The sequence below is a fragment of the Suricata suricatta genome, chromosome 13 (genome assembly GCF_006229205.1).
Source record: "Suricata suricatta isolate VVHF042 chromosome 13, meerkat_22Aug2017_6uvM2_HiC, whole genome shotgun sequence".
Lineage (NCBI taxonomy): Eukaryota > Metazoa > Chordata > Mammalia > Carnivora > Herpestidae > Suricata > Suricata suricatta.
The window spans coordinates 11,222,717-11,249,946 of record NC_043712.1 but is presented as its reverse complement, the minus strand read 5'-3'; the positions used below and the strand labels follow the sequence as shown (position 1 = coordinate 11,249,946).

Here is a 27,230-nt window from a genome sequence, read left to right as displayed (position 1 = left end):
GGGGCACCTGGGTGGCTGAGATGGTTAGCATCGGAATTCGGCTTAGGTCATGATCTTGCGGTTCATGGATTCAAGCCCCACATTGGGCTCTGTGGTGACAGTGTGGAGCCTACTCTGGATGCTCTGTCCATCTCTCTCACTGGCCCCCTCCCCCTCTGCTCAGGCACATGTGCTCTCAAAAATAAACATTTTAAAAAATAAAAAGTAAACAGACCAGAAACTTGTCGTATATAGACGGCAATTTGGCAATATATGTCTGACATATAATAGGAAGCCCAATACGTATTTACTGACTGGATCATTCAAATGTGCCCTCTTCTTGACCCAGAAATTTCATTTCTAGAATACATGTTTACTTGTTTCTTTTGTTTTTTCCTTTTTAATTTTTATGTTTATTTATTTTGAGAGAGAAAGAAAGAACACAAGAGGGGAAGGGGCCGAGAGAGACAGGGAGAATACAGTATCTGAAGCAAGCTCTAGGTTCTGAGCCATCAGCTCAGGGCCCGATGCGGGGCTCGAATGTACAAAGCGTGAGATCATGACCTGAGCTGAAGTCCAACACTTAACCAACTGAGCCGCCCAGGGACCCTATGCCCAACATAGGGCTTGAACTCACAACCCCAAGATCTACAAAAGGAGCCATGGGCTCTCCTAGAGTATATCTTAAGGGATAATTAGACTAGTTCAAAACGATGTAAAGCAATCAACTGGAAGCATCTAAATCTAAAAGGATTAGTACATTACAGTAGTGATAATAAAAAAAATATTAGGCCATCACTAAAAAGGAGGTAATCTTCGTGATAACTATAAAAAAACTCATATATTTAAACGAACAAAAAATACTTACATATATATTTTATATACACATTATGTAGGTCCCACCATTCCTTATCTAAAACCCTTGGTACCAGATTATTTTGAGAATTCATAGTTTTTCAGAGTTTAGAAAGCTAATACAAAGTATTTACTATATATTTTCCAAATCTCCAGTGAGTTCAGATACTACCCCATGTTTATGCAAAGAAACATAAAATATTCACATTAAATGGAATAATAAAGACTAAAGTAGTCCTACATCAATTCAGATCAGATTTTCCCATCAAATGAGTTTGCATCAAATGTAGAGAAATGTTATTCATTTATAGTGCCTCCTGGATTTTGGAATTGCAGGTTTAAAAAAAAAAAGGCTTGGAAAAATACATACCAAAATGTTACAAGAATGATGAGAACAGACAAAATAATACCAAATCAGCCACTGCTCTCACTCCCCCATATTTCACTGAACTGCAACATGCTACGAGGCCACACGCTTACATTAAAGAAGACTGTGACAGGCCACGAACTGTCACCGCCTCACAGACACCTTTGGGGACATCACTGCTCTCCTTTCTCACGAAGACCTGCTCAAGGAGAAGGCCCACTGACCTCTCCACCACAGCAGCTCTAACTCTCAACTTCCTGTTCGTAGGTCACAGACAGTGATACTTCACAAGCTTTGAGTCAGATGCTCGAGCTCTCAGGTCTAAATTTGTGACTCATTCTCGGCATACATTATAGCTAAGTTATTAAACTGTATTTTTAGCTTTATTCCTGGATTCATTTTTTCCCTCATTTGTCATTTTTTTCTGCCTTATTTTAAACTATTTCGTCATACTTAAAGTAGCCCTTTTTTATAAACAAGATACAATATAATCTATTGTTTTATATTTTACAGCTTGTTGTTTTTCTGCATTGTGCTTATTACTACATGACATATAACTTATTCGTTGGTATTATCTGTTGTCTGTCTCCAATTCTTTCCACGCTAGAATGCAGGCTCTGGGAGGCCAAGGGCTGTGTTTGTTCACTGCTATATCCTTGGTATCTGGGATAATGTTCACACCTACATTAATCACACTTGCAAATGGGATGACCATGAAAACAGACCAATTCTATCTTATGCCATACTGTTACATAACAGAACTTTTCTTAAGTGAAAAACTGATCTTTAGTCTACATGATCTTTGACATTTCCACATTCATCTACAAGACAACAAATGTACTCATGGAAAAATTCCAGTGTTAACTTTCTACAAACCTACATGCATGACTGGTTGGTTCAATCCTGGACCTTATTCCCTATGGAAATACTCTGGAATACAGAAAAGGCACCATATGCACAAATATAATAATTAAATTTATTTATGACAGAAAAAATCTGCAAACAAGAAAATATTCAATAATAGGAAGATCTTTCAACAAATAATAGTACATCCATTTCAGGTTATATCATAAAGCCATTAAAATTATTTGTGAAGATTTTAATAACATGAGAAAACAATGACAATATGTAAATGAAAAAACCAGTGGATAAAATAAAATACACGCTGTAAGCTCAACTTAAAAAAAAAAAAAAAAAAAAAAAAGAGGGGCGCCTGGGTGACTCAGTCAGTTAAGCATTCAACTTCAGCTCAGGTCATGATCTCACGGTTCGTGGATTGGAGCCCCGCCATCAGGCTCTGTGCTGACAGCTCAAAGCCTGGAACCGGTTTCAGAATCTAGGTCTCCCTCTCTCTGCCCCTCCCCCATTCGCGCTATGTGTCTTTCTCTATCAAAGAAAAAGCAAAGAGTAAAAGACTAGAAGTAAATAAAGCCAATATATTATATATAAATATTAGTGACCTGCCTATTTTTTATATCTTTACTTTTTTCTGCATTTTCCAAAATCCGAATAATCAAGACACATTATTTTATAACCAAAAAAGAAAACATTTTGTAATCCAGAGGTGACAAAAGTCTGTATGTCATTGTCATTAAAATCCACAAAAATTCTGTTAGTTTATTTTAGGAAGATAAGTACTTTACATATAACATATAATAACAAAGCCCTACTAAATAAAAGCAATACTGTACCTTCACTGCTACATGAAGTTTTGCTGTTTTCTTGGATGGCCCTGAGGCTTCGTATGTTGTGCCATCCACGTCTACAGACATCGTGAAGACTGGGGCATGGACAGGGCCGGACTGGGATAAGAGTTTATACTGAAGCCCAGGCCTGATCTGATTTAGCCGCATTAGTGCATTCATAAGGTCTATTGCTTTACTATCCAGAACTGTTTAAAAAAAAAAAAAAAAAAAAGAAACAAGAATGAGATCCGAAATCAAACCATTTTGGTTTAATCTATGCATTTGTACTTTCCCAGTGAACACTATAAATTCACTAGGTTTTGAAAAGCAAAAATCTGAAAACACATACAAATTAATTTCACTTCACAAGTAATTCTAAAATTACTTATATCATGCTAACATGATTGTGCAAGTGATATGAATTACTATATACATCAATTTTAGTTTGTCAGTACTAATATATCTTAAGCAATGAAACTTGAAAACAAAATAAAGTTATTTAATCATCAATTTCTGTTAAAATATGCTCTTAAAACTTGAATTCAAATCAATCAAATTCTTCACTTTGAAATTTTTATTTTCCTGAGACTACAAATCTTTCCTAGCTTACATCTGTAAAAATAAAAATTCTACACACTTTTCCTTAAGTTTCGTTTCATCTTCTTATTGGGATCTTTATCATCCCCTAATCCATCTTCAAATGGTCTCTTCAAGGCTGAAGACCCAGCACCTAAAAAAATTTTAAGAGATTTATTATTAGCCAAAACAATGACTCTACTTACTCTACCAAATGTATCTAATATGTTGAGGAAGGAAAAACCTTAGGAATCACAAGGACCATAGTACTTTCACTGATCAATTAAATTACCATAGATATAATCTATGCAATAAATAATCTAGCAAAAAATTAGTAACGAATATTTAGGAAACAATTTAATACTATCCTCTTATATTTTTATTTTATATATTTATTATATATTTATTTTCTCATTTACTCATATGAATTGGTATACATTCATACAAATATCTTTGCATTTTCACACCTGTATATATGTGAACAGAAAAATGTCTATATAAAGACATATACCAAAATGTTAAAGGTAGTTATCTCTGGTGGTAGGATTTATTTTTATTTATGTTCTTTCAAATATATCTGTAATTTAACATTTATTACTTATATAAAAATTTTAGGCCCACATATTAAAATCTTATGCTTTGGAAAATCTATTTCTCACACTACAAAACAGTATTGTGCCTATTCAAATCCCACTCAAGATTTTATTATCAAAACAGTATGCACAAAAAAAGACACAGAGATCAATGGAACAGACTAGAAAACCCAGAAATAAACCCACAACTATACAGTCAATTAATCTTCAACAAAGAAGGAAAGAATATGCAGTGGAAAAAGGACAGTCTCTTTAACAAATGGACAGTAACAGGCAAAAGAAAGAAACTGGACAACTTTCTTACACCATACACACAAAAACATTCAAAATGGATTAAAAACCGATATGAGACCTCAAACCATAAAAATCCTAGAAGAGAACATAGGCAGTAACTTCTTTGACACTGGCCATAGCAACTTTTTTCTAGATATCTCTCCTGACGCAAGGAAAACAAAAGCAAAAATAAACTATTGGGACTACATCAAAATAAAAAGCACTTGCACAGCAAAAGAAACAATCAACAAAGTTAAAAGGCAACCTAAGGAATGGGAAAAGATATTTGCAAATGACATGTCCAATTAGTTAGTATCCAAAATATATAAAGAACTGATATAACTCAACACCCAAAAAACAAATAATCCAATTTAAAAATGGATGGGGGCACCTGGCTGGCTCAGTGGGTGGAGCATGTGACTCAATATTGGGGAGATGAGTTTGAGCTTCACACTTGTGTAGCGATTACTTTTTAAAAGGGGGCAGGGGGGACAAAATAGGCAGAAGACATTTCTCCAAAGAACACATACAGATGGCCAACAGACATATAAAAGATGCTCAACATCACTCATCATCAGGGAAATGCAAATCGAAACCACAGTGAGATAGCACCTCACACCTATCAGAAGGGCTAAAATAAAAAACACAAGATGGGTGGCTCAGTCAGTTAGGCGTCCAAGTCTGGATTTCAGCTCAGGTCATGATCCCAGGATTGTGAGATCAAGCCCTGTGTTGGGCTCTGCACTGAGCATGAAGCCTGCTTGAGGTATTCCCTCTCTCTCTCTCTCTCTGTCCCTCTCCCCAGCTCGCCCTCTAGAGATACACACACACACACACACACACACACACACCCACGCACGCGTGCGCACATGCCCACAAATAAGTGTTGGTGAGGATGTGGAGAAAAAGGAAACATTTGCACTATTGATGGGAATGCAAACTAATGCAACCACTTTGGAAAACAGTATGGAGATTCCTCCAAAAGTTAAAAATATAGAGCTACCCTATGATCCAGCAATTGCACTACTGGGTGCAATTCTTTACCCAAAGAATACAGAAACACTAATTCAAAGGGACACATACACCCTGATGTTTATAGCAGCATTATTTACAATAGCCAAGATATGGAAACAGCCCAATTTCCATCAATAGATGAGTGGATAAAGAAGATATGGAGAGACAGGGAGTGTGTGGGTGTGTGTATTATTCTATATACAGGGAATATCTCATTGTTTATGTACATAAATATACGTCATATATATTCAACTATAAAAAAGAATGAAATCTTACCATTTACAATGACATGGGTGGAGCTAGAGACTATTATGCTAAGCAAAAAAAGTCAATCAGAGAAGATAAATACTGTATGATTTCTTTCATATGTAGAGTTTTTTTAGTTTATTTCTTTTGAGAGAGAGAGTATAAACAAAGGAGGGGCAGAGAGAGAGGGAGAGAGAGCAGCTCAAGCAGGCTCCATGCTGTCAGTGCAGAGCCTGACATGGGACTTTATCTCATGAACTGTGAGATCATGACCTGAGCCAAAATCCAATAGTCAGTTGCTTAACTGACTGAGGCATCCGGGTGACCTTCAAATGTGGAATTTGAGGACCAAAACAGAGAAGCAAAGAGGGCGAGTGGTGAAGTTAAATACACTATGGGGATTAAGAAGGGCGCTTGTTGTGACAAGCACCTGCTGATGTGCAGAAATATTAATCACTATATTGTACACCTAAAAGTGTTTATCAACTAACTGGAATTAAAATAAAAACTTAAAAAGAATTTCTTTACAGTTCATCTTTTCCAATTAGTTTTCACAATTTTCATCTGATCTCAACATTCTAAAGTAATTTCTGTGGTATCAGAAACATAAAGTGTCATATGTAGCCTTGTGCCATTGCCTACTTCATATATAGAGATCCTGTATTTCCACTAAACTAAAAATGTTAAAAATATTTTTGGGGGCACCTGGGTGGCTCAGTCAGTTAAGCGTCCGACTTCAGCTCAGGTCATGATCTCACGGTTTGTGAGTTCGAGCCCCGCATCGGGCTCTGTGCTGAGAGCTAGCTCAGAGCCTGGAGCCTGTCTTCAGATTCTGTGTCTCCCTCTGTCTGACTCTCCTATGCTCATTCTGTCTCTCTCTCCCTCTCTCTAAAATATATAAAACATTAAAAAAATATATACTTTTTTGTCTGGCATCTTATAAACGATCTATATTCAGATTTATAAACAATATAATACAATATAAACAATATAAACAAAATCTAACAGAACTTGATATCAATCTCTTGGAGAAAGTAGCTAGCCAATAACACTGTCAGGCATAAGGCAGGAACTCAGCTGTCCAAGTTAAAAACAATCAGGAAAAATTTCATCAATATGTCCAAGCACTTTAAAGAACTCTGTGTCTTCAACTTAAAAGATGGTGGTTGGGTTTTTCCAAAAGGAAAGTTATACTCAAGAGATTCATTCTACAAGATTTCCAGATACTTCTAATGAGACTCTGAGATTAACTACATATTCTTTGATCATCAAGATTTACTGTCCCTTGCGGTAAACATTGACTTCAGCATTTGCTTGAGTCAATACTTACCACTCAGGTCAATACATCTTGATGTTCTCTTCAACAGAAAATAATATTTGCTTATGTCTGCTTAGTATTGTATTTCACTTGCATCACCTAAAACTGAGTGTGTGCCAGTCTCCCAGAATGGAGCCCTTATGAAACAAAAGTTAAAAATGAACACTATCTATTCAATCACTGTCATTAAGTTACATTAAAAGCTGCATCCTGATTGCTTGGAAATCGTAAGCTGGTTTAAATGTACTGATCTGTTCTCTAAATCCTCCAGCAACATGAATAGAGTTCCATGGATTAACGTTCGTTCTACCATCCCAGCCCCAAGGCTGTAGACTCTGGGGTTAATCATAATATTAATGTGAGCCCCCCCCCAAAAAAAAGAAAAAGGGGGGGCTTGTTTGACAAAACGCAAGTCATTTTCAATCTCTACGATAGCTAGCAATGAGAAGTGATCATTTGAGAGGTAACAATTTTGAGAAATACTATGTGAGTGCTTACCATATGCCTGGTACTGTGCTTATTAATATTTTAGCTGTTAATGACTTCACTTAAATGTATTAACTTATTTAATCTTCACAAACAACTAAGTCCGTACTTTTATCATCATCATTTTAACTTCGCTTTTATATTCACTCAGCAACAAATATTAATTAAGCATTTCCTATGTGCAGGACCACTTTAGGTACTGGAAACAGAACATGGTCTCAAAGAGCTTATGCACAGTGATGGAAACTAATCATATGTCTTATAGTGGTCAGCAAAATGAAGAAAAGAGGTTTGAGGGGGTGGAGGTGTTACAATTTTATATGTGGTGCTCATTAGCAAGGTCAAAAAGGTATCACTGATAAGGTGACCATCTGAAGAAGACCTTAATAAAAGAGTGAACTATTCATCATTCATCAGTTGGGAAAGAACCCCAGGGAAAGAAAGCAGCAAGCACAAAGGTCTTAAGACAGGGACAAGGAAGAAACAGCGTAAAGGCCCGAGGGGTGGAGTAGCCTAAATAAGCAGGGGACGATTGAAGAATATGAGGAAGGGCAACAGTCGTCAACCCTGGCTGCCGCTGATTCAGCAAAGGAACTTGCATTAAAAAGATGTTCCACTATTCAGTATGAGAGAGTAAGATCTAAAAGCTTTTCTAATAAGAGCAATTAGAAAAACTGGACAAAAATGTAGGAAAAAAGATCTACTTCTGGTCACTAAAGAACTGTGGAGTCAAGATCTGGGAGATAATGGAAACCCTGCACTAAAGGCCACATTTCCCCCAGAGGCATCTGTCAAATCTAGGAGAAGCCACTAAGAAATGGACAGAGTAACTTTTAACAGGCGCTCAGGTCTCAGGGGTCAAAAACTGAAGCTCATCAAGCAAAGAAGGCCTCTTGAACCCCCCACACTGGAGCCTGGGCCTCTGCTATGTCATATGCTCGAAGCAAATACAATAGAAATAGTCTGAATCTCACATGGACTAAAAAGCCCAGCATCAAATCATCTTAATCCCTGATTGCATTATAATGATCCAGGATCGCTAATTCCACTAGCCATCTCTTGGGAACAAATGCAAATCCTCCAAGATACCAGTAGTCTAGGCTTTAAATTCTCTACAACTATTCATTTTAAAGTCTCCAGCACTCATAATAACTAGGTACATAGGAAGACAAGCTGTTGTGATCAAAAATCAAGAGAAGGAGCAGACAACAGAAACACACCCAAAAGGGACACAGATGATTGAGCTTTCAAATACACACTGTATTAAAAAGGATTAGAGTGCTAAAGGGGAAAAAAAAAAAGAGAGAGAGAGAGAGAGAGAGAGAGAGACAACAAGAAGAATTTCTGGCAGAAAATCTACGACTATATAAGGCCAAAATTCTAGAAATGAGAAATACAGTATAAATTAAAAACTGACAGACCAGTAAGCAGAAATACACAACCCACCATAGAGAAGAAGTGATATACAACAAAACAAAAAAATATAGCACAGGTATGTAAGATTTGAACAACACAATAAGCAAATGTGACATGACATGTAAAGAACATTCTGACCACCAACTGTAGAATGTACATATTTTTTTCAGAGTATAAATCACAAAAAACCATGTACAGGGCCATAAAGTAAGTTCCAAGAAACATCAAAGGACAGAAATCATACAAAGCATGTTCTTAGATCACAGAATAAGCAATAAAGAGATAACTAGAAAAATCCTCATCTTCTCTAGAAATGAAGCCATCTGAATGGCTCATGTGTCAAAAAGCTGATAATAAGAAAAAATAAAAAATGTTTTAACTAAGTGAGAATGAAAATACTCATGTCAAAAAAGTAGAATGCACATAAATCTGGGTTTAAAACGAAAAATTTACAGCCTTAATAGCATATATGATAAAATAAGAGGCCAAAAAGAGAGCAATATTCAGTGATCTCAAAAAGTTTAAAACAAAACAAAAAACAAACAAAAACACAGCAGCAAATTAAACCCAAGGAAGGTAATGAGGAAAAACCAAGGAAAAGAACATAGATCAATGAACTGCAATATAAGCACATACCAGAGACGATCAACAAAGCCAAAGTTGATTTTTTGGAAAAGATTCATAAAACTGATAAACTCCTAATGAGAGTGACCAGGAAAAAAGGAGGTCTATATAAAATGTACACAAGTGGACATCACTACAGATACTGCAATTAAAAAATAAAATCGTATAAACTATTTTAAATTTGGATAAAATGGACAAGTTCCTAGAAAAATACAGTTACCAAAATTTGATAAGATGATAGTCTCTTTGCCTATTAAGGAAATTAGAGCCATAAACTTAAGACCTTCCCACAAAGAAAATCGCATGACCAAAAGGCTTTGCTGATAAATTTTTCCAAACACTTAAGAAACAACATTAATCTTACACAAACTCTTCCAAGGAACAGAAAAAGAAGGGCTACTTTCCAACTCACTTTATAAGGCCAGCATAACCTTAGAGCCAAAACTTGACAAAACATTACAATAAAGGAAAATTGCTGGCCAACCTAACAAAAATTTTTATTTTTGTGAACTGCTCACAAGAACCTATACAGGACTGTCTGCAGCAGCTTTATTTATAACAGCCCAAAGCAAACAAGACACCCCACAACGGGTGCCCAGCTCAACAAACTCTGGCTCATCCATACCACAGAATGCTACTCTCCATAGTACAAAGGAATGAAGTACTGACACACACCACAACTTGGATGGACCACAATGGAATTATGCTGGGGGAAGTCGGGGGGGGGGGCTCTCAAAAGATCATATACAGTATAACTTATTAATTTAAAATCCTTGAGGGGTGCCTGGGTGGCTCAGTCAGTTAAGTGTCCGTCTTTGGCTAAGGTCAAGATTTCAAGGTATGTGCGTTCAAGCCCAGCGTTGGGCTCTGTGCTGACAGCTCAGAGGTTGGATCCTGCTTCAGATTCTGTGTCTCCCTCTCTCTCTGCCCCACCCCACTTGTGCTCTGTCTCTCAAAACTGAATAAACGTTAAAAAAAAAAAAAACTAAACTAAAAACAAAATAAAATCCTTAAAATGACAAAAATCCTAGAGATAGAGAAAAAAATGCATGGTTTCCAGGGCTGGGGGATGGCTGAGAGGAGAGGGGGTAGGTGTGGCGACAAAGGAGCTACATGAGAGAGATCTTGGTGGTGGTGAAATAGTTCTGCATCTTGATTGTGATGCTGGTTACACAAATCAACACATGATAAAAATGGTATAAAACACACAAGTGGTATTAATATCAGTATTTTGGTTTTAATAGTGTACTATAGTTACATAAGATGTAACCTAGGAGAAACTGGGTGAAGGGTACATGTGACCTCTCTGTGCTATCTCTACCACTTCCTGTGAATCTGTAATTATTTCTAGATAAAAAGTTAAGAAGAAGAAGAAGAAAGAACCGCAGCTTTGTTGAAAACGGTGAAGACAAGGGCAGAAAGGAAGACCAGCTAGCAAAAACAGCTGCACGAATCAGGGTGAGAGATGACGACACTGGGTCAGGGACACAGCAGTGAAGGAGTTAAAGAAATAGCTGAATTCTGGACACACTTTGAAAGTAAAACAGACAGGATCTGCCCGATGGTCTGGATCAGAGTCAAAGAAAAAGAGGCCTCAAGGGTGAAGGTGTCTGATCTGTGTGCATAGACGGACAGAGTTTCCAATGACTGGAATGGGAATAACTATGCAAAGAGCAGATCAGAAGCAGGGTTAAGGACAGGAATTTGGATTTTAGACATCTTAAGTTTAAGGAGTCTCTTAGACATCCCTGTGGAGACACTAAAGAGGACTCTGGATGTCTGTGGTCAAGGGTTCGTAGTAGAGATATATATATTTCATGGCAAGGGACTAGACAGATGAGGTTGCCTAAAGAGTGGGTATAAATGAAGAGAAATAGTCTGAGGACTGTACCCGGGGACACTTAAATATTCAGAAACCAGGACGATCAAGAAAAACAAACATAGCTGAGAAGAGGGTGGTATGGCTCAAAGAGCCAAGAGAAAGTTAATGACCTACAAGTCAAATGAGAAGTAGTATGTCCTGTCAGAAAAAGTATGTGACAATGACAAATGCTGTTGAGGATATAGAGCACCAGGAACTTTTCATACACTGCCGGTCAAAGTGTAAACAGATACATATTAAGCCTTTACTATATCATATACTAGCCTACAGGAACTCCTGAAAATACATCCCAGGAGGCATGTATAAAAGTGCGCACAGCAACACTGCAGGTGGATGCCAACAAATGAAAAGACCTCATTTGTCCTGCAAAAGCAGATGGGTAAATTGTAGTACATTCATAATGGATGCCATGTAGCTATTCAAATGAAAAAACACAGCTATATGCAGCAACATGAACTTATCCCAAACAATGCTGGACAGAAAGAAGCCAATCACAGAAGAGTAAACTCACTTCGTTTCCCTTTCTATAAAGTTACAGGCAATGTCAAATTATTTACGAAAGCATAACAGGTGGGAAAGAATTTCTAATCAAGGAAATGACTATCAAAAAGTCAGGAATGGCTAGTTCATGGGGCAGGGAGGTGATAAGGAGAGATAAGTAGGTGTTTTCTGAGAAGCTAACAATATTGTTTCTTAACCAGGGTGGTGATTATATGTAATTTTTTAATCATTATTTTTTATGTTTTTTATTTATTTTTGAGAGACAGAGAGAGACAGCGTGAGCAGGGGAGGGTCAGAGAGAGAGGGAGACACAGAATCCGAAGCAGGCTCCAGGCTCTGAGCTAGCCGTCAGCACAGAGCCCGACGCGGGGCTCGAACCCACAGACGGTGAGATCATGACCTGAGCCGAAGCCGGACGCTTAACCAACTGAGCCACCCAGGAGCTCCCTAATCATTATTTTTTAAATGTGTATGTTTTATACTTTCCTGTATACATGAAATGTAACAAAATTAACTTGGGAGAAAAAATAGTGCTCATCTGTGTCAAATGTGGCTAAAACTTCAGCTAAGATGAGGACTGAAAACTAACTGGTGAGTGCAGTTACATGAAGGTCACAACAGAGACTTTGGTAGAGTGGTGAGAGGAAAAGCCTGATTAAAGTTTTTAAAAAGTGAAGAAACGGACAAAGAATAGGCCACTCTTCCCAAAGGTACCTATAAAGGTGAGCAGAAAAGGAGACTGTTGGAGGGAGCTGCAGAATCAGGCAGAGTTTGGTTTCATCTTTCAAATGGGAGACATTACAGCAAATTTTTATGCTGATGAAAATGATCCAGTAGAAAGGAGAGAGTTGATGCTGGTGAGAAAAGAGAGACTTACTGGAATAATGTCCACTTGTAGGTAAACGGGATCAGATAAAGTAGACAAGCAGAAAGACTGGTCTTAAGAGCCGGGACAGTCTATCCACAGTCAAGGGAGTTTATCCAAAGCACATGAGTCCTTCAAGCAAACAAGGTCATCAGATGAGAGCAAGGTGTTGGAAGAGAAAGTATGAAATGAGAAAAGGTGTAAAACCGTAAGCTAGGAAAATTGGAAAATTCTAGAACCTACAGGAGGATTGCCAGACACACAAATGGTCTATTTGTAATAGAAAGGGAAAAAGTCAAGTGACTGTATTTTCCCCCCATCAATGTTTAACAGCCTGGTTCAGGCAGAGCTGAGTTTCCACAGAGTTAGAACTGTGCCAAGAAGAAAGGACCAAGGAAATGAAGGCAGATGCTAGGGAGTGATCTTAATGATGGACCATGGAATCTAAGCAGCAAAGGAACAGAAGAGAACATGAGGAAGCTGAGGGACTCTGAGAAAGCAACAGAATCACTGGTGATGCTCAAGAACCGGAGCAGGGGTATGAGAGAGAATGATGACAAGTTAGAAAGTAGGATTCTTGAAAATAAGATTACGGAGAGGGTACAGTTATTGAAGACAGGTCTAGGGGATGTCCACAGAATGGATAATTAAGGAATGGTAGAAGACAAAATATTTGTGGGAGAGGAAATCAAGGAATTAAGAAGTCAGAATTTTAATAAAAACCGTCTGAGTGCATCGTGAAATCACCAAGAATTACAAGAATAAAGTGCAAATGCCAATAAAACATGAAGATATGAGGAAGAATGCCATAAGGGTCTGGAGGCAATGGCCATAGTCCCTTCCTCCAATAGCTAAGGCACAGATGGGTAAGTGACCTGCCCAGCTCATGCAGCTAATAACTGATAGTGCTTGAACGGAAACACATGACAGACTGGCTCTATATTAAGCTATAAATTGACAGACCAATAGTCGCCAAACTTTTGAGAAAGTCCTTTAAAGTTAAAAAAGGAAAAAAAAAAAAAAAACCCAGTAAGTCACAGTAACAGTAGATAAACTTTTACTCTCTAGTGAAAGAAAAAATATCAAACCAAAATAGCTGCTATGAATTCAGTGATGCAAACTAAAATTTCCATACTAATCACAAAAATCTCTACAGGTATTTGAAAATTCTATTCAACCCACAGACAGTGCTTAATGTCACATGGCTATGTCAATCTTTTTCAAAAACTCTTTGCTGCTGTGCAAGCACCCGCTGGAAGTGCCTTTCATTCCACAAATACTGAGCACTGGTTTTTACTTATTTTTTAAAGGTTTATTTATTTGAGAGCACACACATGAGGGGGCAGAAAGAGAGAGGCAAGAGAGGGAGTCCCAAAAAGGCTCTACACCGTTAGCCTACAGGGCTTGATCTCATGAGCCATAAGATCATGACCTGAGCTGAAATTAAGAGTCTGACACTTAACTGACCGAGCCACCCAGATGCCCCATGAGCACTGGTTTTTAAGTTATATAGTAGGACCTGGAAAACTCCCCACCTCAAAGGAGTTTACAGTGTAAGGCAGTGATTATCAAATTTTTAGTCTCAGGATCCTCTTATCCAAAAAAAATTACTGAGCACTCTAAGAGCTTTGTTTTGTGGATTACATCTATCAATATTTAGCATTATTAGAAATTAAAACAATTTTAACACAAGAATATACAAAAAACATTCCATTAACCATCAGAGATGATGCTATCACATGTGACATGCAGCCTCTGGAAAACTGTACACCACGGGACAAAGAATGGAAAAAACCAAACCAAAACAAAAGCCTTAGTATTATCATGAAACAGTTTTGGTTTTGGTGGACTCCCTGAAAAGTCTTTCAACCCCTAGAATTGTGCTGTCCAAATAAACAGACTGGGCCATCACACTATTTTTGTCATGTAAAAATTATTAGAGTAGTATCCATTATGGAAGATGGGCTGGGTTGAGGGTGAAGAACAACTATTGGCCAACATCCTACTTTCTAGTATAACAGGAGACGGGCAGGGGGTGCGGACATCTGCTGTGGCACCGTGAGGTGATAAGTGATTCACACTGGAGTACCTGCCATGTAAACCAGGCACTGAGCTGGGCATTTGAATCTGACATTAAACAATAAAGTAGAGGTAATAACCCTATAGAGAGACAGAGGAGTCTGTTGCTAAGGCCAAAAGCTAGTAAATTAGTAGAGGTTCGAGTGGAACCTAGGCCATACTGACCCCAAAGCCTGTGCTCTGTTGAAATTCTGAGTTCAGACAGATTAGGTCAATGGAGTAGTACTGAATTTTCCCATGTACTTTTTTCTCCTCCTCTGTATCTTTCTCTTTCTTAGTTACATAACACTTCCAAGCATGACAAAGATCAAACTGGTCAGTGACAGTGGTAACATTGCCTTATGGCTTATCTTTTCTTCTTTGACCAATGGTTCTCAAAGTGTGGTCCCTAAATCTATGCAGTAAAGTGGATTGGAATCTGGTCAACATGGCTAAGTGTGTTTGTCCTAGTAAGAAGGAATGATACCAAGATATGACACTGATGGGACAGAAAAGAAGAAAGTCAGGAAGAAAAGCAATATATGACTTGGATTAACAACAAAGTTCCCTCAGCTCTAACAAGCGATGCATCCCATAAACATCACCACTGCCCATGTCCAACCCCAGGAAAACACTCACCTTCTTTATCAGTAACTGACCAGGAATATTTCTGAAAAGGCTTACTAGATGGAAGGGGGTCCATCTCCAGCACTTTATAAATCTGGCCAAAGGCTGATAGTCTGAGTGCATGCTAAAGAACAAAAGATTATGTTTATTCACATTTCAATGACCATTCATAAAGCCCATAGTACATTTAAAGACACTGGTTAAATGCTATCCTTATGACGGCAAAAGACCCTAACAACAGACAAGTAATAAGTGTCTAAATAGAACGATTCAGAAAATAAAGTTATGATATCTAATAGATCACTGTGCCATGCCCCATCTTCTACCTGTGCGCTGTGGGTAATATCTTCCTTTTGCTGGATGGTCATATAGCTCAGAGCATCTGTTGGGTCTCGCTCACAAGGATCATGAAGACCAGGACCGCCTTTGACAAGGGCAGAAGAAAAACACAAGCACCTCTTAGAACTGAGTTTAGAATTCCATGAACTAACACAAAAGAGAGAAAAGAATGGAAAGAAAAAAAAGCTGAGGAACTAGGTTAAAAATCTGCTCAATTAAATGGAATAAAAAGGACACTCTCTCATTTCCAATATGTTAACACTTAAATGTCCTTATTTTACTACTTGCGTATCTAACAAAATTGGGTCTTACTCTGAGAATTTAGAAACAGCATGATGAACCATCCCAGATCTTTAAAGGGATCACATACGTAAAATAAGACCAAATTTAATTTTTCCAAATTAAAAACCTGACTGCAAACAGAATGAACTTCATACATTTTAAACAAACATCTACATTTTGAAATTCAGCGCTCTAGGTAAAGCAAATTCATTGCAGACACAGTATCTTATTAGTACCTTTTATGTTAGTACATATAAAACATAAATTACAGTTATTGAAAGAGAGCTTGTATCACTTTTCCAACATTCAAACATTCTAGTTACTAACATTCCAAGCAAAATAACACCTACGCATCATTTTCCTGTGCAGAGGACAAATATAGCACATATTTAGAAAAATAAACTAAAATGAAATTTTTCTGATTCTTCTGCCTCCAGAGTTTGAAACCCTTACCAGGAAGTAGTATTCCAGATGCCAAACACTCCATTACTCGTCTCAAGGCCTCCCCAGCGCCCAAAGGTCTATTACAAGTACCTATAGACTTTTCACATATAAGCTCTAGTGGCTAGAAGATATTAAATTACAAATTAGTACATGCACCAAGTGTTAAAAGGATTCCAGTTAAATGTGAGCTGACATTTCTATCTACAATGGAGGCCAAAAGGGTGAAAGTCAATTTAATATTTAGGGCCCAATTAAGTCTTCCTGCTTGATTATCAACTTTTACCCCAGCCAAAGTTTTTAAAATCAATCATATTTGAGATAACATACTCAGAAGACACTTTGTTACAAAAACTTCATTTGGGGTTACCCTGAAAGGATCACTTAAAAACTGTGGTCATCTAGTTGATTTAACAAGCTTTACGTATCAGTTAGTAATAGCTAATAACTAATCAATGTTTAAACCCAGCCCACTTATCTCCTACTTAACCTAGGAAGCCATCAAACCACATTAAGACTTCACTTCACACAGCCTACCCCAAGTACTACAATTAGAATAAACAACGGACCAAATCACCATAGTTAATAAACTAAAAACTCATGTACTATATCAAAGGAATAATTAATTGATTAATCTAAAATGACCCATTACAGCTTTATTTGTTTTATAATGTTCTTCACTGTGGTCTTGATTAGGTCAAGCATAGTAATTTCCAAATGAAGTTTTCACATTATACATTATAAACTATGCCTATTGTTTGTGTTACGTGTACTGTTTACCTGACCTTAATGACTAAAACAGTCATATTTTTAAATGTCTGCATGCAAAGAGAAAGCGGATATGGGAGCCATGTACAGGATATATCAGGTAACTTTTATTTTAAGTGGAAGTAGCCCTCTTTCTGAAAGAGGAACATGTCAGTCAAGGAGGCTTTCAGGAGCACTAGGTGAACAGTAATCAACCATCAGTACAGAGTAAAGTGCTGAGTGGTCACTTCTAACAGGAATAGAACCTTCTTGTCAGAAACAGTATCTCAGGCTCTGTAACATGAATATGAGGTCGAAAGAGACAGGTTATACGTGTAAAAAAGTATCTAAAAAGATGTACAATTTTTTTCTAGAACAAAAATAGGTAAGGTGCACCTAACTCAGACTGTAGCCATTTTACATGTAATTCCTACAGGATCTCATCTGACTACACTGCACAATTTGGTTTTAACTGGAAGTACTTACCCATCCTTTTAATGGTGCCCATGTGGGAACTCTGTTGCACAAATCACGCAGAATGCGGAGGACAATTACACATGATTTTAATCCGTTTGCCCTTGCCTAAAACAAACAAAATGATTCCAATATCCCTGTTGAAATCCAATCTTTATTTTAAGCACATGGGACATGGATAGATTCTTTAAAGGGAATACTAATGAGCCAGTCATTTATCAGTTGTCAAGCAAACCAAAAAATCAGGTTATTAAAAGTAGCAGAATTGTAGTTTAGAAAGGCAGATTTTACAGTAAAGGAAGCACATGATTAAAATAGCTTGTACAGCCTCCTGGCAATCCCGTTCTGGGCAACCATCTACCTTAGCTTTCAGCTTTTCTCATCCCCGTTTGTATTTTATAAGCCATCATTTGAAATTCAGAGTACTAAGCCAAAAAAGACTGTATGATAATTAAACATCATTAACTGTAATAGAAGCTGTACTCTGCATTTTACCTAAATTAACTCATTTATTCCTACAATAACTCTATGAGGTATAGAAAGCGCCCCCATTTATCCATTACGTGCACAGAAACCATTAAGTGGCAGGTGTTCCAAACAAAACCTGCACAAGGCTACAATAACAATAATATAATAACAAAGAGCCAACCTGAAACCATTTGGCATGTCGAAGAGACGCCAAGGCGTTCAGGCATTTCTGCCTGTCCAGTAAGTCCGGAGGATCTTTCATCGCAACCTTTTCTAATAGGAAAATGGGATAAAGAGAGACAGATACAATTTGACCAAGGGGTTCCTGTCAAATTACCAAACAATAAAAATAAAAAGAAGAGCAGCATCTGAGAGAACTAATAAGACTCCCAGAAGATTTCACAATTTGGTTTTGTTGCTTTCTTCTTAAATTACGTGCATGATGATTACTTAAGTAAACAGTCCTCAGAGCCGTTCTGTGCACAAGTATGACAGGAACACAAGAGCATTCGTTCAGTAAACAAATGCATGACCACCGCTACATATGATCCGGGATCTTACTAAGCATGTGTATATCATCACAGGGACACAAAATAGGTACACAGCACTTCTGCCTTTGTTGGGGAGCAAAGAGCACAAATCTGGGACCAGGAGCAGTAAGGACTTTTCTTTACAGAAGAATTGCTGATGAATTCTTGAGGAAAACTGGGACTCTCTTATGTAATCAATTTGTAATTTACCAAGAATACACTGAGTATATATTTTTTTTACAACTAAATAAACTCATCCAATATGATAACCCTTAATAGAAACTCTGCTCCACTGACAAGAATTCTTTAAGCATTATCTTGAATTCTCTCATTATTTCTTTTCTAAAACAGAATTAGTAAAACTATTAAAAAGGGGTACATTGGAATATCTCAGGTTTTATAAACCTTTTTTAAAAGGCAGCAAAGCATTATATATAATTGCAGTTATCTAACTTGCCTTAACATTTTAAAGTTAGATTAGATGGCCCAGAACAGCCAAAGAAAGAATTCAAACATGTGATTAATGATAAATATCCATATCTGAGAAGATGTCACATAATTCTAAATCTAAGTTCGGATCATCAAATATATATTTCCTCTAAGCTAGTAGGATGTGAGTTTTTAAACGATATTTGCTGCAATGTCTATAATGCATACAATGTACAAGTATTTCCTGAGGAATAATTCTTCGTCTAATCCAATGAAATCAGACGCACTGTGGTCTTGGGAGAAGTCTCCCAGATGTAGGAGAGTCCGCCCAACACTTCTTCCTAGTATAAGCGTAGCAGCTGCAGAAGACAGTATGGTTGTACAGACCAACTGATACATTATAAATATTTTCAAATGGGACACAAGATCACTGATACTTTTTGGATTTCTCAGTTATTGTAAGATTCTATTAAGAAATTGCACTACATAGTCTGACAGACTGCCATTAACTAAAACCGAGGCGTGATGCCCAAGAGAAAACAAACCAATGAAAGACGAACTGCAGCTCTCTGTCGGCTCCAACACTCTAAAGACTGAAGTGCTACACACTTATTTTCTGGCCAGGTGAGCTCTAGAGCAGATATTTGCATTGTTTCACATTAACCTCTGCCAAGAAAGCCACAACACAGGCTCTCATTTCATTGGCTCTTTTTACTCATAAAATGGAAAGCCTCAAAAATTAAAAAAAAGCTATTAATGTAATTTATAAACACAGACATATTATGAATATGCAGCCATAAACTATGGGTATTCACTTCACCAATGATCTAGTTCCTGGATTTGCCTGATTCTGTCTTTTTAATAACACTAACATACAATGAACTCATTTTAATGTTTTTATGTCAAAATGCTTAACTGTGGTCAATACAAGTATCTGTGTAAAGCTCATGTACCAGATAAAACAAACTACTGTAAATGATTAGAATCTCTTAAAAGTTAGACAAGACAAAGGTTGACTGACTGCTAAGTCATGTGATCTCAAGAAAAGGCATGGACAGTACTTATATATATATATATATATATATATATATATATGTATTTTTTTTCTTTTAGACTTCAATCTTCAAATTGAAAGTAATGCGAGCGAAGTTTTATTCAACCATCTTAGGAGCAGTGTTGGGATGGTGGGGGGAGGGTGGGGCAACGGAGCCAGGAGTGAGTCAGAGGAAGTTTGGATAGGAAAAGACAAGGCAAACCAAAGCTCTTTTTGACCTTTCTGGAACTTTCATCCAGTGGTCCCAGCTTATAAATAACATCTTATGCTCACTGCAACACAGATATCTTAAAGGGGGAACAATGGCAAAAACATTTACATAAATTCTTTCATCCCCAAGGTCAGATTATAATCACAAACTCTTATAGAAAAACATAACAGACATCATCTTGCTACAGACAGTCAACATTTGGAGGCAGTAGATTCTGCTAAAAAGAGATGAAAGGCGCAGGCAGGGAACAGAAGGCTTGCACTGGACCCCCTTTACATCACCACCAGAATGGCCATGTTTCTTCATGCTCTCCTAGTCAAAAAGTCCAAAGATCCAAAATGTCTCAATATTCATGAGGTAGGAAACAGGAGAGGAGATGTAATAACTCATCTCATCTCATTTTGTCTTCCTCAAAGCTCATTTTAAAACAATATAAATTCACATGACACTGTGCTGCTACTTTTAAGTCCTGCTTGCCCATTTGCTTTGTATAAAAATAATAGTTTTATATTTCTTTTATTCATTAAGAAAAATAACTTAACATGCCTATCACAGGCTTGCTGTGGGAAAAACAATGATATTTCTCGTAGCAGAACCTGAAGCTTAACATTTCTATATGAACTTTAATATGGGGGTTTCAATTTTGTGAAGAAGAGAAACTTTTCTGATAAAAAGACATTTGGAGTCTTTAAATTACAAACAATGGAACAGTGAGCCATTTCATTTTCCTAAAGTGACCAGTAAAACAGATGAGAAACAGCAAAGGGGATGGGCTTGGGAAGTGACAAAAATGCCAAAAAGCAAAGGAAAACAGCTTTTAAAAATTTATTGCTCACTAACCTGGCAGAGGGCATGAAGGTACATAAAACATTCTGAACAATGGAGGCACTGGAAGACAAGTCTATTATGCTAACTTCGCTTCTCTGGTTAGAGGTTAGATCGGTGACCAGAAACACGCCAAACTGCAGGAAATGTTGGTCAGTTTCTCTGAATCCCTTTACAAGCAAGCTAACTCTCTGCCTCTTAACAAAACACTAGACTGTGTTGGAGCAGGGCGATGGGGTGGCAAAAAGCCAGAACAAGACTGTGTTAAATGAAAGTTATAGGTGTGGAATCTGGGCTCTTCAAAGGTAAAACAATTATGCCGGATTATCAAAAAGGCCTCCTTGACAATCTGGATGAAGCTGGGCTACTTGAGTTCATGCCGACAGAACTTTCTAGTTAGCTGAAGGCAGCCTCTTCTCTCAATTCCTTGAGGCTCTGTGAAGAGCAGACATTAGGCACCAGAACACTGTCCATGCAAAACATCCGGCCACAATAATGTGGACAGTCAAATGAAGCACTAAGGTAGAACAGAGAGAGCACTGTTCTCCTAATTTATGGTAGAAATATCACTTGGCAACTTTTCTTCAATGCCTCAGTAGGCAGTCGGCCACCGGAAAGATAATGGCCAAAGATTTGCACTGGATACTGTGGGTCTAGCACCTGTGGAAGGCAGGGAAATAAAGCCTACTGCATCGTTATAATCCCAGTTGTGATCTCTGGACTGTGAGAATCTACCGCCTTCCACTTAGCAGGGCTCATACTAGTGAAACGTCAAGACATGTCCTAAGTTTGTACTGGCACCATATGTGAAAAGGGACTCTTGGGCAACTTCTCTGTGAACCCCTAAAAATCTACCTTGATAGTGAGGAGAGAAGGTCACCTTAGCCTAAAACACCTAAGCCTTACTGTGTCACCTAGTCACAAGAGTCTCTGTAGGCTCCCTATCTACCACATTTCGCAGTGCATTGTAAGCATAATAAATAGCTGACCGAATACCCTCACAGCTTTTAGTTCTTAAAATCATAAGCACCAAAAGAAGCTAAGACTGTGTAAGGCTGAAAATAAATCAGCTGGGAAGCTCCTACACTCATTCTAGAGAGTAATGGGAGCAGAGGGTACACTGGACTCGATGTGGGAGGAGCTGGGGGAAATGGGAGACTTTCTTCATGTATCAAACAGGGCAATTATCTACCTCATAGGGCTGTTGTGAAGGTTAAATCGTATATGAGAAAGGCTTCTTCCAGTAAGTTATAAAATACTTTAACACAGCTAAATCTTCAATATATATTGCTTGAATATCAAGATGCCCATTGTTAAGACTTTCTACCCAGCAGACAGTCCTGTTAAATCAGGCAATGTGCTCACTGTAAAAATTCATTTAACAGATTTGGGTGGCAGGGGCCTCCTGGGTATCAGGTACCACTCCAGGCACTAGAGATAAAGGACATGGGTAGGAAAAATCACACCTGTCCTTCACGAATCGTAAGCTACATAACAAATTGGCTCATTATTAACACTGCAGCAAATACAGAATACTGATTCTAATACTACACTTCAGTGGATGTGGAAGAGTTTACCTGTGAACCTTGGGTTCAGTTTCTCAGACCTATCAAGTACATATCATTCTCACTGTGAGTTCAAGGCAGTCTGACTGAGCGAGCTTGCCCTGGGAATCTTTTTTGTTCGCTAAGTAAGTGTAATTACCACTATTTACTGAGCAAATACTTTGTGCTGGGCATTATACAGGTCACATTACACAAATTCTCTCATTTGACCTCAAACTACTTTCTCAAGTATTTATTACCTGCAATTCAAAATGAAGCAACCTGTCCAAGATCACACAGCAAGAATACCTAATGGAGTTAACAGGGCACCTGGGTGGCTCAGTAGGACAAGCGTCTTGACACTTGATTTTGGCTCAGGTCATGATCTCAGAGTTTGTGGGTTCGAGCCCTGTGTCAGGCTTTGCGCTGACAGCACATAGAGCCTGCTGGGGATTCTCCCTCTCCTTTCTCTGTCTGTCCTGCCCTCAATGTGCATGTGCGCGCGCTCTCTCTCTCTCTCTCAAAATAAACTTTAAAAAAAAAAGTACCTAATGGAGTTGAGAATCAAACACCTGACTGCCAGGCACTAAGATCTGTGCTTTTGCTCCAATGCCTTCTTTAGCAGGAAGCATATAGTGATGGGGAATGGTTGTGCTACAGGGCCTTCAAGTAAAGGGTCAGAGTACGGCCCAGGAGGAATCTTATCTGTGAAACAGTAAACAATACCAAAAAGATTCACTCCACAGTCTGGCCACTGAAAACGGAAACAGTGATCGGAATGAACAGTTAGACCCGCTTCTGCAGAGACAACCCTGAGGACATACGTGCGCGGCTTTCACCTGCCCCGTCCTCCGGTTCTGCCTGCTTGCAACCACGCTTCTTTCCATTTTTTTAGATTTTATCCAAATATGTAGCAAGTGAAGAGAAGGGAAAGGAATGGTGTGAGTGTATATGTATTGTGAATAGTTGGTTTGGTTTGTGGGGAGCGGAGATGTTGAGATTCCATAGGAAAATGCCTCCTCAAAGAAAGTTACAGCACATATTTTTTTAAATTTTGAGAAAAATAAAGAGTGGACATTTTGAAAAGAGGTGTATCTCTCAGTCTTAGAAATCCCTGGAACCCCAAATGAATCCTGTACCTTTACCCTCTGCAGCTGAAAAGAACTGCATCAAGACAGGAGGAGCTGTCTGGTGCGAGGAAACAAGTCCTACAGAATCGCACAGCCCAGGTCTCAAATGCTCAGTCATGCTGGATCCTCAAAGTCGCTCGGGAAAACCCGAAACTGCAGTGCAGATCAAAATGCATTTTGAAAAAGCCCAGGTTGGACAAAATGTGCAAATTATAAGAGGTAACAGTGAGTCAGCACCAAAGCAAATCTTTCTGCCATTCAAAACGAGAGGAAGTAATGTGTTTTACACATCAGATCCAGGCAGATTCTTTCACCTTATCTGATCCCACACAATAATGATGGTATCATCTGATGAGATCCAGCCCATAAGGGTCTTGGGATCCCCCTCAGTAACCTGAACACCCTGAAAAGAGACTATGACTCTCCCACTTTACTACAAATTCCATTCTACAGCAACGAGTCTTCTAGTAAGGGTGCTGTGCAGGAAGAATTTATTTCCAGCTTCTGTGAACAGAAATTAAAGTTATAAAGGCAAGAGACTAAGCTTAAGGGTATCACAGAAAACTATGATGTAAGTATACACATAAGTACACAAAACCATGAGGGGAAAAAAGCCTTATGTTTTCTTAACATTTTCAAAGAAATAACAAAAGAGATGCCTACAGCTACAAGCAGATGTATAATTAATCTAATCTTTGGCGATTTTGGTGTTTTTCTCCTCTCTCTATACTATCTCTATTGTTAATAATACCTATAATTATAACTATTCTTAGAAGTGGTCAGCTTTACATTAAAAGGTCAAGTAGAATACAGCTTACCAGAATTAACAGAATTATCTTGACACTTCAGAAGTCATTTTATAGTTCTATAGTTAATGGTGAACTGTAAAGCTGTTAAATTAAGCTGCTTAAGACTGGTTGGTTCTTCAGAGGTATTACAGATACCGCATAGAGAGAAAAAAAAAAAAGGAAAAAAAGAAAGTACTGGCATAAACCCAATTACAGATTGGATACACTTTAATTTTGAAATATGACTCATTATGTGTCTAGTTTATATCTGTTGGGTATGGTACAGCTGATTTTAGTTATCCCAAAAAACTTTTTTTAAAAAGAGTCTATCACTTTTACTTTAAGAGATCCTATGAGTCATATCTGCCTAAACTCTAAATTCTAACATCACTAATGTGTCTTTCACTACACCTTTATTATCAACTTGACATAAACAAGGAAACTGACCAACATTTCTTACTGCGCTGGTGTTTCAAGTAGGGGAGTGCGCAGTGGGGCCTGCTGGGTGTCTAGTGGTGACGAAACTGCAACACGGAGTCCCCGCTGGCCCAGACAGGCCACACAGCCTCTAAACAGTCATGACAGAGAGGGGCCAGTTGGTCAAAGGTCTGACACAGCACAATTATCACAGGGCAAGTGTTCCTAGGGATGGGATGGAGAGGCAGAAACAAGCTAACTTGACAGGATAAAAACATCAGAAAAGAAGCCTGGCTGCATTATTCCTTCTCAGAACCGAACAGACTTCTCACTCTACTTGTACTGAGGATGACACTGCCATCCACACAAGACTTTTTAACTTCAGAAGAAAATTAATTTAAAGCATAATTCCCACCTATGTCATATACAAAAGGTTAAAAGGACCACAAACCTCCTAGAAAAAAATTTACTAAAGATTAACTTTTAGTTAGCAATCTCCCAATTTATACCTCTTACATTATAAACAATTAGGTAAAGCATAAATCTTACAAGATTATAATAGTTATTAAAAGTCAAAAACAATGTGCAAATGAGTAATTTGAAACAATGTGAGTAAATTTGAAAACAATATTTTGTAGACTGCATTTAATCCTAAAATCAGACCTACTAACCAAACTACATAGAACAGAGTTGCTGATACCAATCACAGTGCAATAGTAGACAAAGTGAAACAAAACACTATAAACAGTATAAAAATAAAAGCAGGGTTAAGACCAACACGATAATCAACAGGTTTTTGAATTATCATATATTTCAAATGTACACGTTTTTGCAAAACATGACGATTACGCAGCAATTAAGCTTTTTAAAGTACTATGAGAGGCAAATAAAACAAAGATAGTTACTTCTGAAATCCATAAAGCACACTTAATACAGCATTCAAGAGAGGTCTTATGTGAACAAAACAAATATATATACATGTGTACCTCCATCCTTCTTCTCCAATTCGTCCCTAATTAGAGGGGAAGTAAGTATCACCTTCAAAGTTAGCGTGGGCTCTTTTGTATTCCGAATTATAATAGAAGCCTCATCTACACATTGTTCCACTTCATATTTCTCTTCTGTGAGTTTCTAAAAGTCACCAAGATTTCAAAAACACCCAATTAGATTAAAATCTCAAAAAACGAATGACTCTCAGTTTTCAAATGTTATTAACTATTAGCATTACTGTGCTGAAAGAGAAGTCTTTAATAGTTCTTTGGTTTAGGAATGACATTTCTCTCTCCTCCCAACTTACCAACAAATCTTTCTCCACTCCTCAAAAAGCAGTCACAATGTCAACCATCTATGCAATTATTAAACAATCTTTAAAACCATTCTTCCTATTATTTGAAAGTAATATACCAACAGCATCATTATGTGATCATGGGTATATTGTTATTCTTACAGAGAACAACTGTAGAATAATAAATTGCTGAGAATGCTCTCTAAACCACATCCCTTTTTGACCGGACCATCACAAAAGAACTCCTACTTGTTAAGGATTTACAAATATAAAATTAATTGATTTTTATAGAAGATTACATAGATTTTTAAAGAGAATCAAGTAAAAAAAAATGAAAAAGAATCTCTACACTGTCACTTATCAGGGAAAAAATTAGTATAAAACAAGAAACTTCCCTTTCCAAAAAACAGGCAGGACTCAGAGGGATCACTCCAGTGAGACCTACCGTTACTGGACAAGTCACCTGACAGTCACAGGGGAAACACACTGCTCCATTTAATGTGTAATTATACACACATCATTCAAAGACCTCCCGCAGAATAATCAACAATTAGAGTCACACATTAAATTATACTTAATATTATACATTAAACCTAGTTTAGTAATTTACACAAGGTCTTTCTTGGTGGTGAAATTTGTATCTATGACCTGACATAAATAGCTGAACGCAAACACTACTAGGTTTCTCCTCATCAGTGTGCACTAAAAGAACTCAAAGCCATTTTCATAAAAATTGGCATAAAAAATGGCATTTTGCCATTAAATATTTATGTCAAAAAAGATAGCAAATAGAAAATTCATTATCCTAATTTTGAATAAAGCAAACCATGAAAGGGAATGGCCACATAATAACTGGAAAAAACAGAACTAGATTATAGAAAAAAAGAAAACTGATCACACT

The 27,230-nt window shown here is 37.6% G+C and overlaps 1 protein-coding gene across 4 annotated transcripts in view; it reads right to left on the bottom strand.

The window, feature by feature from the left end:
* STRBP (spermatid perinuclear RNA binding protein) overlaps positions 1-27,230 on the bottom strand; it is a 143,479-nt gene that overhangs the window by 32,736 nt on the left and 83,513 nt on the right. For all 4 annotated transcript variants that reach the window (XM_029920023.1, XM_029920024.1, XM_029920025.1 and 1 more), the window contains 8 exons: positions 26,031-26,175; positions 18,298-18,389; positions 17,661-17,756; positions 16,440-16,551; positions 15,692-15,789; positions 15,378-15,489; positions 3,524-3,616; positions 2,893-3,092 (listed from right to left, as the gene is read on the bottom strand). In XM_029920023.1, the coding sequence (XP_029775883.1) occupies positions 2,893-3,092; positions 3,524-3,616; positions 15,378-15,489; positions 15,692-15,789; positions 16,440-16,551; positions 17,661-17,756; positions 18,298-18,389; positions 26,031-26,175 (948 nt within the window). The remainder of the gene's footprint in view (positions 1-2,892; positions 3,093-3,523; positions 3,617-15,377; positions 15,490-15,691; positions 15,790-16,439; positions 16,552-17,660; positions 17,757-18,297; positions 18,390-26,030; positions 26,176-27,230) is intronic.